At 40.1% G+C, this 14,622-nt stretch overlaps 1 protein-coding gene across 5 annotated transcripts in view; it reads right to left on the bottom strand.

The window, feature by feature from the left end:
• The window catches only part of TEC (tec protein tyrosine kinase), a 131,300-nt gene that overhangs the window by 14,880 nt on the left and 101,798 nt on the right, over window positions 1-14,622 (bottom strand). For all 5 annotated transcript variants that reach the window (XM_517310.7, XM_063808913.1, XM_016951780.4 and 2 more), the window contains 2 exons: window positions 12,096-12,161; window positions 4,997-5,051 (listed from right to left, as the gene is read on the bottom strand). In XM_517310.7, coding sequence (XP_517310.3) covers window positions 4,997-5,051; window positions 12,096-12,161 — 121 coding nt within the window. The remainder of the gene's footprint in view (window positions 1-4,996; window positions 5,052-12,095; window positions 12,162-14,622) is intronic.

The following is a 14,622-nucleotide window of genomic DNA, read 5'->3' as shown; positions in this document are numbered from 1 at the left end:
AGCCGGGGTTTCACCACGTTGGCCAGCTTGGTTTCGAACTTCTGACCTCCAGTGATCCACCCGCCTTGATCTCCCAAAGTGCTGGGATTACAGGCGTAAGCCAACACACCCAGCCAAATATCAGCCTTTACAAAAGGAGAGATGGAGGCACAAGTAACTTAAACAGAGAAAATCAATACTTGGAAACAATGCTAAAGCACTAAAGGTCAAATCTTTCTCAGCTTCCAAACTGAAAAGCAAGAAATAGACCCTACGAACCTCAAATACCTCTCTGTCCAGTTACACTACCATCAATCTCTAGTATTTAAATTGCTTTAAAATGAAAAGTGTGTCCTTTATTAGTTGAAAAATAAAATAAATTGTACTCTTCTTGATAGGAAAAACAATGGAATTAAATAAATAAGGCTCCACAAAAATATCTGGTAACAATTAGGGATAATAATTGTAATTGGTCAGTAAAAAGTATAACAGAGGCCGGACACAGCGGCTCATACCTGTAATCCCAGCACCTTGGGAGGCCGAGGCAGGCAGATCAGTTGAGGTCGTGAGTTTAAGACTAGCCTGGCCAACATGGCAGAACCCCACCTCTACTAAAAATACCCCATCTTTACTAAAAATTAGTCAGGCGTGGTGGTGCGCGCCTGTAATCTCAGCTACTCAGGAGGCTGAGGCAAGAGAATCACTTGAATCCTGGAGGTGGAGGTTGCAGTAAGCTGAGATCACACCACTGCACTCCAGCCTGGGAGACAGAGAGAGATACTATCATAAATAAATAAATAAATAAATACAGTCTAACAGCAACCCACTTATTTATCGAAAATTTATTCTGTTCTAATGTTCTAGCATATTAATTTATTTAATCATTGAAACAGTCCTATTACATAGGTACTATTGTTATTCCCACATTATTTCACAGGTAAGGAAATGAGAACAGAAAAACTGGCTGGGTAATTTGCACCAGGTCATGCAGCTAGTAAGTAGCAGAGCCAGGATTTGGTCCCCAGGCTGCCATTTAGCTACTCACTCCCCTACATCTGCCTCTCACTGTAGGGTCTCCAGAGAGTCATGGAAGAATCCTGTGGGCATGGTTATGTGTAGTTATCAAGCAAAGTCACCTACTATTGTTTTTTTAACATCAACTACAAAAACAAGCACTCAACAAAATCTTGACGCATGATAATAAGCAGGAGGTAAAATGAGAAAGCATGAGTTTAAAAGGCTGGAAACAATAACTAAATAGAATACTAAATCAGAAATGCAGAGAATTGTAGAGATCATCTTCTAGTCTAACTCCTTTTCTTACAGATGCAAAAAGTAGACTAGAAAAGTCACAGGTAGACCCAGGTCCCCTTACTCAGCACAGAGTAGTTCCCTCTATACATTTTACCCTTTCATTTTATTTCTTTTTAAAGGTATAGCAATTTCAGCACATTTATTTCTAAATGGAATTAAACATCTATTAACGCTTTATTTATAAAAGACATTATGTAATATCAATGTAAATTATTTTAAAATAACTAACTTCAAGCCAAAAAAAAAAAAGAAATACTTAAGTACTAAAAGTCAAGGGAGCAAATGATCAATCAGGAAGAAAGCATTAGAGTAAGCTTGCCCCTCATGCTAAGGAAAGTGAAAGTGCAACAGTTGCAGGAAAATGAGGATGAGCCACTACAGGAGACTCTCCCGGCCAGGGAATACACTGCTGCAGAACTCAGAGATTGCAAAGACCTTTAACCAACTACTGGGTGGTCCTAGCACAGTAGTGTTTACTACTAATTGATGACAACCAGTTACAGATTTCTTTTTTCCTTCTCTACTCCCACTGCGTCACTTGATTAGTCTTTAACCCATTTATGCCTAGTGTTCCATTATTGGAACACTAAGCTTGTGGGAGTTATTTATATTCTACTGCTCAAAGTCATCACCAAGGTCTGATTTTTCACACACAAAAAATTTGCAACCTCCAGCATAAATGAGTTAAAAACAACAACAACAACAACTACCTAGGGAACCCCTGGCTGCATGGATGGTCTAACTGTGGGACACAGTGGGTGATGGTATTTCCCTAGCCAGGAATGAAGCAGAAAAAAATGAGTGACATTACTACCCACCCAGCCCTGCAGCAACGCCTTCATAATGCAAGGCATACACAAGGGAATTGTAGCCTTATGGCCTGGATCATTCTGGCTGTGACAGAGGTTTGGCCTAATGAAGGAAATTTACCAGGAGGGACAACCTTGTGGTGGTCAGTGGAAAGCCCCAGGGGCTTCTCTAAGAATTAAGAATGAGGTAAACCATCTATGCTCAGGTTTTCATGGGACTTGATAAAGCAATTTTTACTTTCAGGATGAAAAATAAAGTGCTACAGGGTATGCTGTGCTAACAAAAGGGAAAATGAAAACTATCTGAAAGCTGGCAGTGACAATTCTTTATGAAAGCTGTAAGGTTTGCTCCTGTGTGCCTGTATGCCTATATGTCTATATGTGTTATGTGTGTGTGACATTTCTATGTGATCTAAGAAAACTTTTGGTAAATGAAACTAGTTTTTAAATTGTTGGTAAAATAAAATAGAAACATCTTCAGAATTTAATTCAGACATTTTGCCTAGACCTACTGGTCAGACAGGTTTAGGTTGTCTCTGATTAAGGTCATAAAACTGCTGCTTCTGTGACCTTCTTGACACTTGCTTGACTTGCATGTGAGCTTAATTAAAATTAATCACTTCCTAGATTTTTTACTGGAAATTAGTACTACTAAGAATTACAATAGTAGTTAGTGTATGTAATTAAAACTAGCAGATGTAAGAGAAACAATTCTATATACACAGTGTATAAAGAAAGGAAGATGAGTTTTTGGTGAAGAAGGCTACAGCTACATAAAAGATAGGATATGGTTTTTGCTTAAGAAAAAGTAATTTTTTCTAGTTTAGAGGTTATTTAAAGGTTGTTTCAAAATGAAGGAAAAAAATGATATAGATAAAACTAAATGGGTAGAAAGAGAATGAAGAAAAAGAAAGGAAAGGGTCATGGAACTTGTCCCAGCAGGGAGGAAATCTTTGGATGGTTATTAAAAAAATCAAATAAATAAAATGGAAATTTATGGGGTTAAAACAAGGGTCTTAATACAACACTATTGAAGGTTGTGTGGACTAAAAGAAGCCCCTGCTGGGTCCCCAACATTAAAGAGCCCAAAATTAGTTTGCTATATCCCCAGTCTGCAGAAACTTAAAAAGCTAAAAGACAGGGATTATAATGATAAGGCTGACCAACAATTGTTTCAGGGCAAAACTGAAGCAGGTTAATCAAGATAAAGACTGACAAAAGGGCCAGGGTCCCTTGGCTCAACCCCCTGCTGGGAACCTAAAGCCTTTTGCACAACAGAGGGTAAAATGTTCTGGAGGTAGAGAAAAGAAGTTCCTAGGACTAAAACATAAAATCATAAGGGTTTATAAGACTATGAAAGTTGGAATGTTTGAACAGGCTTTATGTAAAGTAGCTGTGTCTCCTTTATCTAAATGTTTTATGGGAATGAACATTGTATCTGACTAGGGAATGTTTCTTCTACTGTAAAACAGAGGGCATGTAAATCTGCCTTTCAAGCAATATTAATTGGACATGATAAATGGGAGCCAGTATAACTGCCCAAGCTCAGAGCGTAGAGGAAGTTGGAATGCTGGTAGGGACAAATTTTCTACTTGATAGTCTTTTGTTGCGTGTTTAGTAGGTCTTATGGCAAAAGCCAGTTAGCACCTCCCAGTGACAACTACTGGGACTCTGGACTACAGAACTTCTACTAGACGGGCATTTACTGCCTTGCTATGGATGCTAACTATATCTACATCTATGACTGAAGAATATAAAATGATCTTGACACCTGAAATGTCCATGCTGTTTCAGGTGATGTTAGAGGAACACTCTAATAGAGACAGCAGTATCTAAAAGAGTTCCATCATAAAATGGAAATGGTTGATACAGGATCACACTATCTGGTGGGTGCAAGGAGGAGACACTCATGAGCAGGGGGCTTCTCTAACCCAAAGACTGACTCTGGAACTGTGTGAGTAGCTGCTGGATTCTGCAGTGCCCAATAAACAGCTCTCAACTGACCTACCAAGAGTTGCTAGGTTTGTGGATGGCGGTTCCAAGGTGAATGGACAACATCCTGTGCGGAAGACTGCTACTCTGAAGAAGAGTCAAGAAAATGTGTTTTTGTGTGTTTTGAACTATTTAAAACTTACAGCAATTGAGTAAAGTATACTTTTGAGAGCCAAACTGAAGCACTAACTATTCTCTCTACCTGATTTCTTCAAAATTTAGAAGCTATTTGTGAGTATTCTTATTTTGTGGCAATACAGTTACTTGCATAAGTTCAATAAGAATATGTTTTCTTTTGTAACAGGACATACTGGGGACACCACTGCTACAATAACCACACTGGTTATTTTACCAAGGCTTTGGGCATATGAAATTGTAAGGGCCAGTTTCAAGGTGGAGCGTGTAGGAAAACAGCCTGTTACATGGCAAGAGTGACGTAACCTTGAAGTGAAACCGCAACGATGACCAGTGCTCGATCCCCACTTATCAAGGTGTTCTGCAGCAAGGTGTTTGAACAATGCTTTCATAAAGATGCTTATCTAACCTCACCAGTGGTCATGTGTGTTGGTAAGAAAGGCTGAAGACATGTCCAGCTGCACATGTTTCACCCTAAAAGTTTGCTATATAAAGAATAATGTCCAGAGGGCAGGTGTGGGGATAACTGTCCTGAGGCCACCCATGATTACTTCTGTTTGTAAGTCCCTGTTAAATATTTATTTCTAGAAACTGAATTTGTCAGCCTCTTTCTTCAGCCTCTCAGCTCCCTCAGCCTCTGGGAATAGTTTTGCATAGACTTGCTCACTGCTGAACACATTTAGAAAGAGAGATATGTGGAACTACTTATTATGGACTCATTAAAATTAATTTGCCCTTAAGCCAAACCCACAAGTACAAACACTTACTTCACTGCGGAGGAGTTGCTCTGCCTTGCTTCTATTCATATTTCTGCAATACCATCTGAACAGAAAAAACAATACATTTCAGGCCTCAGGTTTTTAGGATATATTTTATTCTTTTCAGAATTAATAAAGTAATTCTGCTCATCAATAATAACAAATAAGAACAAGATATCACTCATAATTTCAATAATAGACAACTAATAATTTTGATGTATATACTTCCAGACTTTTTCTACCTATATTTCTATGAAAACATGTATGTATGCCCATATTCTTATGTTTTATTAAAGTGAGATCAAACTACATAGGTTATAATATAACCTGAATTTTTCATATAACATTACAGGATATTTTTGCAAATCAATATAGGTCTACATATGATAGTATGCATGTGTCATAATTTATTTAAGCTCTTCTTCACTGTTCAACATAAAAATCATTTTTAATTTTTCACTACTAGAATCATGGCAAGAATGAATTTTACTCCACTGACTAAAACATGCAGGAAGTGTCCCTTTGTATTATTGTCTGTAATTCAAACTAAATCTTATTCCAAGCCCTCCTCCTATCAATATGGCAGCAGATTTCATCTCAAGTCATAATGGAGGCTCCCTCAATGAATTTCACAAAGGTCCCAGGTGACAAAAGAAATGGCAAAACATAAGCACAGGCCTCCTGGGTCTTCAGACTTACTGGTTTCCAGCAGAACCCCAAGCCCTGTGGTTGCCCAAGACTCTATTGTAGAAATGTCTACCATGACCAAGCAGCTGGTCTTCCCTCCCACCAGATCTTTCCACCACCCTGTGCCATATCCCAAGGCCCTGCCAATCTGCACCGCTTCTTCTTTTTTTGAGACAGAGTCTTGCTCCATTACCCAGACTAAAGTGCAGTAGTGAAATCTCAACTCACTGCAAACTCCACCTCCCAGGTTCAAGCAATTTTCCTGCCTCAGCCTCCTGAGTAGTTGGAATTATAGGCATGCGCCACCACACCCGGCTAATTTTTGTATTTTTAGCAGAGACAGGGTTTCACTGTGTTGGCCAGGCTGGTCTCGAACTCCTGGCCTCAAAGGATCTGCCCACCTTGGCTTTCCAAAATCCTGGGATTACAGGCATGAGCCACCATGCCTGGCCCTGTACCTCTTCTTATCCTTTGGAAAGCCCTTTTCTTGATACTGTCATTAACCACCTCATCCTCAGAGATACTCGCCTCTCTCTACTTTCCCCAGCATAATCAATCCCTCCATGTGATTTAAGCAAATAGGCTATAAGAACATAGACAATTTTCTTCGGTCTTTGGTTTTAAACTTATTTTGTTAGATCCTTACTTGTTGGCAAAGAATTCTCCACCACAGTCATATACCCTGAGAATTCAAATGTTATAAAATCAGCTCAGCTCCTCTGGACATTTAAATTTCCCAGTACTGCTTCAGCCTTCCATAAGAGAACCAGCACCTGCTTTTGGCCCAGCAAAAACCCTAAAACAGGGAAACACAGGCCTTCCCTGACTAAAGAAGGGAAAAACACAAAGAACAAAAAAGACAATACAAGATCTTTTTCTGTCCAGATTCTTTTATGTAGTAGCCAAATGCAAATTACAGCCTCAATCCAAGCTAAAGACTGTTAGATATTTTATTTGGAATCGGAGGTGTTGAACCAGGCCTCAGAATTGCAAACATCTCATTACATGGATCCCGCTTTATAAAATGAGACCAAGTTCAACAAAATTGCAGTTGTGATCAATACATTTCTGAATGCAATTGAGAAATATAGTAAATTAGGAGAACAGAATTCTGACCCTAACGCTTTTCCACTGATAAAAGAAACATTTGTCAAGTGCCAAAAACATTCACAAAAATTAACTAAGGAGCTTTAATTATGAATTATAAAGTAGCAGGATTTGAGAGACTGAAAGAAAGTTATTAAAAACAGAAGATCCAGTCCATCTTCACAATAAGAGTAAACAAAGGTGGTTTCATCTTGGGTTCAGATACAAGAAATCAGTGAAGCTAAATTGTAGCTCTCAAGAGGAAACCAAACATAAGATACTCAGAAAAAGAAGGAGGTCCCTTCCTCATCTACTGTTTCCAGCTCCTCAGAAGGAGGAGGAAAGAAGGAATCCACTGCACAAAAGGAAGGCTCTTGAAAATCCTGTTCTGAGGGGTCATTTTTATGGTGTTGGCAAGTTCCCTGGAAAGGATGTTCCCTGGAAAGGATGTTCCCTTCTTTGGGATATCAATTCAGACCTTTAAGTGTCTGTTGAAAGACAGAAAGGAGGAAGGAGTCATACACAAATAAATAAATGAATTAACTCATGGTCGGGATTTTCTAACAGTTCAGTTCTTGGTGGCTTCTTTCTCCTCTCCTGTGATTATCTATCTCCAGGCAAGAAAAAAAAAAAAAAAAAGACAACAAAGGCTCCCCTGAATTCTCCTGTCAGGAATAACTATACACACAGGTAAAATGTGACACAGATACCACACACCTCTATAAAGGAATACCTGAGGCTGGCTAATTTATAAAGAGAAGAGGTATATTTGGCTCATGGTCCTGCAGGCTGTACAAGAAGCATGGTGCCAGCACCAGCATCTGAAAAAGGCCTCAGGCTGCTTCCACTCACGTCCGAAGATGAAGGGAGCTGGCGTGCAGACATTACATGGCAAGACAGAGAAAGCAAGAGAAGAGAGAGGCACCTGGCTCTTTTCTTTTTTCTTTATTTTTTTGGGACAGAGTCTTGCTCTTTCGCCCAGGCTGGAGTGCAGTGGCGTGATCTCGGCTCACTGCAACCTCCACCTCCTGGGTTTAAGTGGTTCTCCTGCCTCAGCCTCCCAAGTAGCTGGGACTACAACTACATGCCACCACGCTAATTTTTTTTTTTTTTTTTTTGAGATGGGGTTTCACACTTGTTGCCCAGGCTGGAGTGTAATGGCGCAATCTTGGCAACCTGCCCCTCCTGGGTTCAAGCGATTCTCCTGCCTCAGCCTCCCAAGTAGCTGGGATTACAGGCACCCGCCACCACGCCCAGCTAACTTTTTGTATTTTTAGTAGAAATGGGGTTTCACCATGTTGGCCAGGCTGGTCTACTGACCTCAAGCAATCTGCCCACCTCAGCACCCAAAGTATTGGGATTACAGGCGTGAGCCACTGTGCCAAGCCCAGGCTTTTTTCAACAACCAGTTCTTGTGGGAACTAAGAGTGAGAACTCACTTCCTTGAGAATGGTACCAAGCCATTCATCATGGGGGAGATCTCTACCTCCATAATCCAAACATCTTCCCCCAGGCCCCTGCTCCAAAATTAGGGGTCAAATTTCAACATGAGACTTGGCAAGGTCTCCAGATCCAAGCCACAGCAGTCAGGTGCTGCTCTAAGCACGTTACATTTATTACCTCATTTCATCCTCACAACTCTTAGGAGGTTAAGTGGTATTATCACCACTGTTTTGCAAATGAAAAAACTGAGAAACAGAGAAGCAAAATATATCTCAAGGGCATACAGCTGGGAAACAGCAAAGCCAAAAACTGAACCAAAGGTCTGGTCTCAAAGCCTGTGCAGTGCTAAAATGGTTCCTATTGACCTTTTAAAGATGAGAAAACTGATTCTAAGAGGTTAAAATTTGCCTACTGTTATGCTAATCAATGGGGTCCTGAAGTAGAACACACACCCAAGCCTAATTCCAATGCTGGGAACAACCATGTTGCCAGCGCAGCAGTCCAGAGACAGGAGAAAGAGGGCCCAACAATTGAAAGAAAAACCTTTGGCCAGGGGAGGTGGCTCACGTCTGTAATGCCAGCACTTTGGGAGGCCAAGGCCAGTGGATCACTTCAGGTCAAGAGTTTGAGACCAGCCTGGCCAACATATTGAAACTCTGTCTCTACTAAAAATACAAAAATGAGCTGGGTGTGGTAGTGGGCACCTGTAATCCCAGCTACCCAGGAGGTTGAGGCAGGAGAATCGCTTGAACCTGGGAGGCAGAGGTTGCAGTGAGCTGAGATCGCACCACTGCACTCCAGCCTGGGTGACAGAGTAAGACTCTGTCTCCAGAAAAAAAAAAAGAAAGAAAGAAAGAAAGAAAAGAAAAGAAGAAAGAGAAAGAGAGAAAAAGAGACAGAGGGAGGGAGGGAGAGAGGGAGGGAGGAAGAGAGGGAGGGAGGGAGAGAGGGAGGGAGGGAGGGAGAGAGGGAGGGAGGGAGAGAGGGAGGGAGGGAGGGAGGGAGGAAGGGAGGAAGGGAGGAAGGGAGGGAGGGAGGGAGGAAGGGAGGAAGGGAGGAATTAATTCAAAAGCAGCAGGTTGAAAAGTAGGGATTTAAAAAAAAAAAAGCATGCCACAGAAAAGCTTTATTAGAGGCTAATACCTTTTGATGAAGGAACTATACATCTAGAAATTAGGCCCTGAATTTGTAGGTCATTTGTCAGATTCTTCTTAGATATTAAATCCCTAATGTGAATTAGTTTTTCAGATTAGCTAGTTACCCCAAAATAGCAGTGTCAATAAGGAAAGAAGAGGTTTGAGGGCATTTCATCTTTTAACCCGGAAAGGTCAGACCCTTGCCAAGCTTCTTGGTGAGAATGGGTGAGAATAAATCATGAAAAGAAGACAAGAGGTAGAAACAAAGGAAAAACATAAAACCAACCAGTTATACATCTTAGCTTGTTCTCTAATTCTGCCCCTCTAACTATGCCACCCACTCAAAGCCTTTATCCTAAGCTTTTTCCAGTCCTAAGGGCCCTTTCATTTCTGTCACCTTCTCCCTTTACCATCTTTCCACCAAGAACATCCTGTTATTAACCATCACAATGAATCTGCTTTCTTTTCCAGCACTGATCTCTCCGATCTTCTCCTCCCTACACTGTTGACTGGGTAAGGAAGTTAGAACTAGGTTACTGATAACACTAGGAGCTGCGGGCCTGGAAATCCTGAGTTCAGCCCAGTGACAAGTCTGTGGCCTGGGATTCCTCCTGGGCCCAAGCAAAGAGAACTATTCACTCCACAGCTGCCAGAGGCTTTTTTTTTTTTTTAATACTTGAGAACATTTAAGTTGTTGTGATGGTTAATATTGAGTGTCAACTTGATTGGATTGAAGGATGCAAAGTATCGCTCCTGGGTGTGTCCATGAGGGTGTTGCCAAAGGAGATTAACATTTGGGTCAGTGGACTGGGAAAGGCAGACCCACCCTCAATCTGGATGGGCACAATCTAATCAGCTGCCAGCACAACCAGAATAAAGGCAGGCAGAAGAACTTGGAAAGACTAGACTGGTTTAGTCTTCTGGCCTACATCCTTCTCCCGTACTGGATGCTTCCTGCCCTCGAACATTGGACTCCAAGTTCTTCAGCTTTGGGACTCAGACTGCCTTCCTTTCCCCTCAGCTTGCAGACGGCCTATTATGGGACCTCAGCTTGTGATCGTGAGTCAGTACTCCTTAATAAACTCCCTTTTATATATACATCTATCCTATTAGTTCTGTCCCTCTAGAGAACCCTGACTAATACAATTGTGTTACAGGGTGGGCTTTGGCCAAAACAAAACAAAACAGAACATGGAGTAGGAAGACAGAATAGGGTCTCTGCCTGCCCACATGGGAACAGGTTTCCCCTTGGTCATCTACTGGGCATGGTACAAAGGCCATGTGGATTCCCTGGCCTCTGAACAGAATGCAGTGGCACTCCCACGCTGGAGGCTGAAGTACAGAGTTATGCAGAGGAAGAAAATTTCTTGGAAGAGAGAAAATTTCCAAATTAAGGTACATTTGAAACACTCAAGGCCATGAATCATAAACTTCAATATTGAAAAACCTCAACTGAAATCACATGAGTCATAAAAGGAGTTCTCATATTTAGATAAGGATTATCTGGCTTCCAAGCATCCTCTTTCCCCAAATTCAATCAGTTCTCCACGCTATCGCTTTAAAACCAGGCCCAAGTTTTCACCTTTTAGCACCTTCCCTAATTCTAAGGATTTTATAATTTTTCCAAAAATCTATTTGACTTAAGGGCAGAAATGCTACTTTATTTATACATTGTTTATACTCTCTTCTACTTCTAAAATTACTTTGAGAGATCACACCCACTGAGCGCTGTGGCTTTTTGAACTTGTTAACCCTTTCCTAGATGTTAAGGTACACTTATGGTATAGCAAGTGACATGAAGAGAGGAACAGCTTGTTGTTGCTATTGTTTTTAAGGAAGTGAATGAAGCATCAATACACCACCTCAGAATGACCATAAAAGAGCGTTCAATGTATATGAGCCTCACGTTAAAACTTGGCCACACACTGCTAGTGGGTATATAAATAATACAAGTTATCTGGAAAGCAATTTGACAGCATGCGTTGGGAACCCTAACAATGTTCACGTACAGCCTGTAGCCCAGCACATAGATTTTAGAGATCCAGTTTAAGATAAGAAACAAGACGTTATCCCATTTTTTTTTTAAATATAGCAGAGGTACCTAAAACAACCTAAACCACACAAATAAGGAAATGATTACATAAATTATTGGACATCCACGTGCCATCTGCCTGGTTATGTCTCTAAGGCCATACATAATGCTTGATACATGCTAAGATCTCAGTAAATATTTAATAAATTTATGATCAAATGAAATAAAATGTAGCTAGGAAAATGTTTTCAAAGAATATTAAAGTGTATGAGGAAATAAGCATGATTCTATCTTTTCAAAAATAGTAAAAATATTGAAAGGAAATATACTAATGCTGACAAAGGTCAACTCTAATTAATTTCAGTAATTTTTTCTCATTAACATTTCCACTCTGGAAACTGTTCTGCTTATGTCCTGAATGAATGGACATGATCTGTATTTCAAAGTCAGCTAATCTGTGATTTATTTCAAATCAATTCAATTATGCTTATGTAATTTATGTACATAAGCCTATGTAACTCCATTCACACAGTACCTTCAGGAAAAATATATTATAGAGATTAATTCTCAGTCTTTTACCGCATCAGGCAATTGAGTTAAGGATATTTTAGCACCCCCTTCAAAGAATCATGAAAGATATCCATTAATCTTCAAAATGCCTTACATAATTAGGAAAATGAAAAGTTTCTGATTTTCCACATTCACAAAATAAACATTTACTTACTCATATTGATCTAAGTTGTTTGATTTCTTTCCCGTTACGTAATTACTTGGGATATATCCTTCATTCCTAGAAATAAGAAAAATACTTTAGGTAAACTTACTTTACTGGGAGGTTATTGAAAGAAAGAAAGATTATTGCCTTTTGAAATAAAGCATGACATTGCTTAAAGCTTATAAGAAAGACTAGCTGACCCCCCAAAATTCAGTATCTGTAATTCACTTGACATTTTACAAAGTACTTTCACTTTTGGTCTCCATAAAAATTCTGCGGTAGGCAGGCATTATTGTACCTATTTTCTGGTGGGGAAACTAAAGCTTAGAAAGATTATAGGATTTTTTTCCCCAAAGGTCCTAAAGTTAGCCAGCAACAGGGCCAGAACTCAAACTCTGGACTTGTGACTAGCTCCTGTGCTCCTCCAACATTCCACAATACTTCTCCAGAATTCACAGTTTTGGTGATATGTGTTAAAGAAACCATTGCTTGAGAAAAGTCAAAGTGTTGGATTAAAAATACCCACCACTCTAATACTTCAATAGTTCTTATAGAATAGTTTCACAAAGGATAATTCCTGGCCTTTTGGTCAGTATCATTTGGGGTACCTGTTAAAACAGCAAATTCTTGGGTCATAACCCAATAAATGTGAACTGAGAAGACCTATGTGAGGTCAAAAAATGTCTGATTTTACCCCAAATGACTTTCACACACATCACAATTTAAGATGCACTCTTATGTAAGTAGGAGCTAAGGTTTTCAGCATAAGAAAACAGATACACATATAAAACTTAAAAATTGAGTAGAAACCTTATAATCTTAAATTTGAATTTAAAGTATTAGTAAGAACTCATAATACACACACACACACACACACAAATGTGTGCATACAGGTAGCTCTGTTGCACTGAGAAAGGCCCAGAAGGAACGGCAATCCAGCAGCAGTTAAAATCTTAGCATTGCCACTGTCTCTAAATACCATTTGTGACTAAAAGGAGCCAGTCCTCCTTAGAAAAATGTCAAATTGTGTCCAGGTGCAGTGGCTCACGCCTGTAAGCCCAGCACTTTAGGAGGCCAAGGCAAGCAGATCACTTGAGGCCAGGAATTCAAGACCCGCCTGGCCAACATGGCGAAACCCTATCTCTACTAAAAAATACAAAAATTAGCTGGGCGTGGTGGAACATGCCTATAATTCCAGCTACTTGGGAGGCCGAGGCACAAGAATCACTTGAACCTAGGAGGCGGAGGTTGAAATGAGCCGAGATCACGCCACTGCACTCCAGCACTCCAGCCTGCGAGACAGAATGAGACTCCATCTCAAAAAAAAAGAAAGAAAAAGAAAAGAAAAGAAAAATGTCAAATTGTAAGTTTGGCCAGAAAAATAAATACAAGATAACTTGAGCCATTTCATTGAGCCAGAAAGTAGGAAAGAAAAACTAACAGGATCCTCTACCAAAGACAGCCACCATCGACCTAATTTGGCCAATTCAAGCAAAGAGAATAATGGTGGCAATGGATTGGAACCAAATATATAAGTATCCATAATAACACTAAAAATAAACTGTTGGTTACCATTGTTATCACTAGAGAAAGCTCAGTCATCAACTCATTATTCTGAAAACTAGTAAAAGTTTAAGAATCCAAATTTCATCTTTCCTTTCCTTCATGAACTAAATGAACTGGTAGATGAGGCAGTTCTTCTTTAGAGAACTACTAAATGCAGATGGAATGACAAAATTAGGAAATCACCATTTTGTAACCCCTAATGAAATAATGACTCTAAGAAAGAATCATTAATGAACCCCCAAATCATTAGGGTAAACACCAATGAAGAACTTTATGACAGAGGAACAAGTCTGACACCTGAACCACTAAGCAATCTTAGCATTACTAAAAGTAGGACATCCAGAGATCACCTTCTAATGTGATCAAGCCTCTAGCTCTACTCGCCAGTTCACAAGAAATACAAGAAACACAGGCTTATTAAGTGACACCACAAGAAAACAATCCGTTTCATCTAGATTATGGCTCATTTTAGTGTTAAATGACCTGCTTTCATCAATAAATCAAAAATGTAGAATAAGAGAAACATAAGAGATATATTAACCAAAATGCAGTGTGTGGGTCCTGATTTGAATAAACCAACAGTAAAAATAAGTATTAGAGCTAATCGGGGAAACTGGAATTACATAATTGGTTCCATCCTTAGACCTGGGCCAGAGAAGCTCTTGCTCTAACCCCACACTTTTGAGAGCTCTGCAAAAGTGCGTGTTCCCTCTGACCTGTGTTCCCATGCTCCTTTCTGGTTAACTAGGACCCCAGAACTCCCTGCTCATTTCCAAGGTCTACATGGGCCTTCTACTGGGTCCATCTTCTAAAAAACAAATTGTGCTGGCTGGCCATGTGCATTCCCTTTCACTGAGGCTGAAGGTGTGGCCATGATGCGGGGTAGCTTTTGCAAGCCACGCAGTAAGAGTGTGGGTGTACAGGCTGGAAGATCCATATGGTACATGAGAGATAGAGCCAGGGCAGGAGG

Source organism: Pan troglodytes, chromosome 3 (genome assembly GCF_028858775.2).
Source record: "Pan troglodytes isolate AG18354 chromosome 3, NHGRI_mPanTro3-v2.0_pri, whole genome shotgun sequence".
Lineage (NCBI taxonomy): Eukaryota > Metazoa > Chordata > Mammalia > Primates > Hominidae > Pan > Pan troglodytes.
Note: the sequence above shows the minus strand (reverse complement) of the source record. Positions and strands in the feature narration are given on the sequence as shown.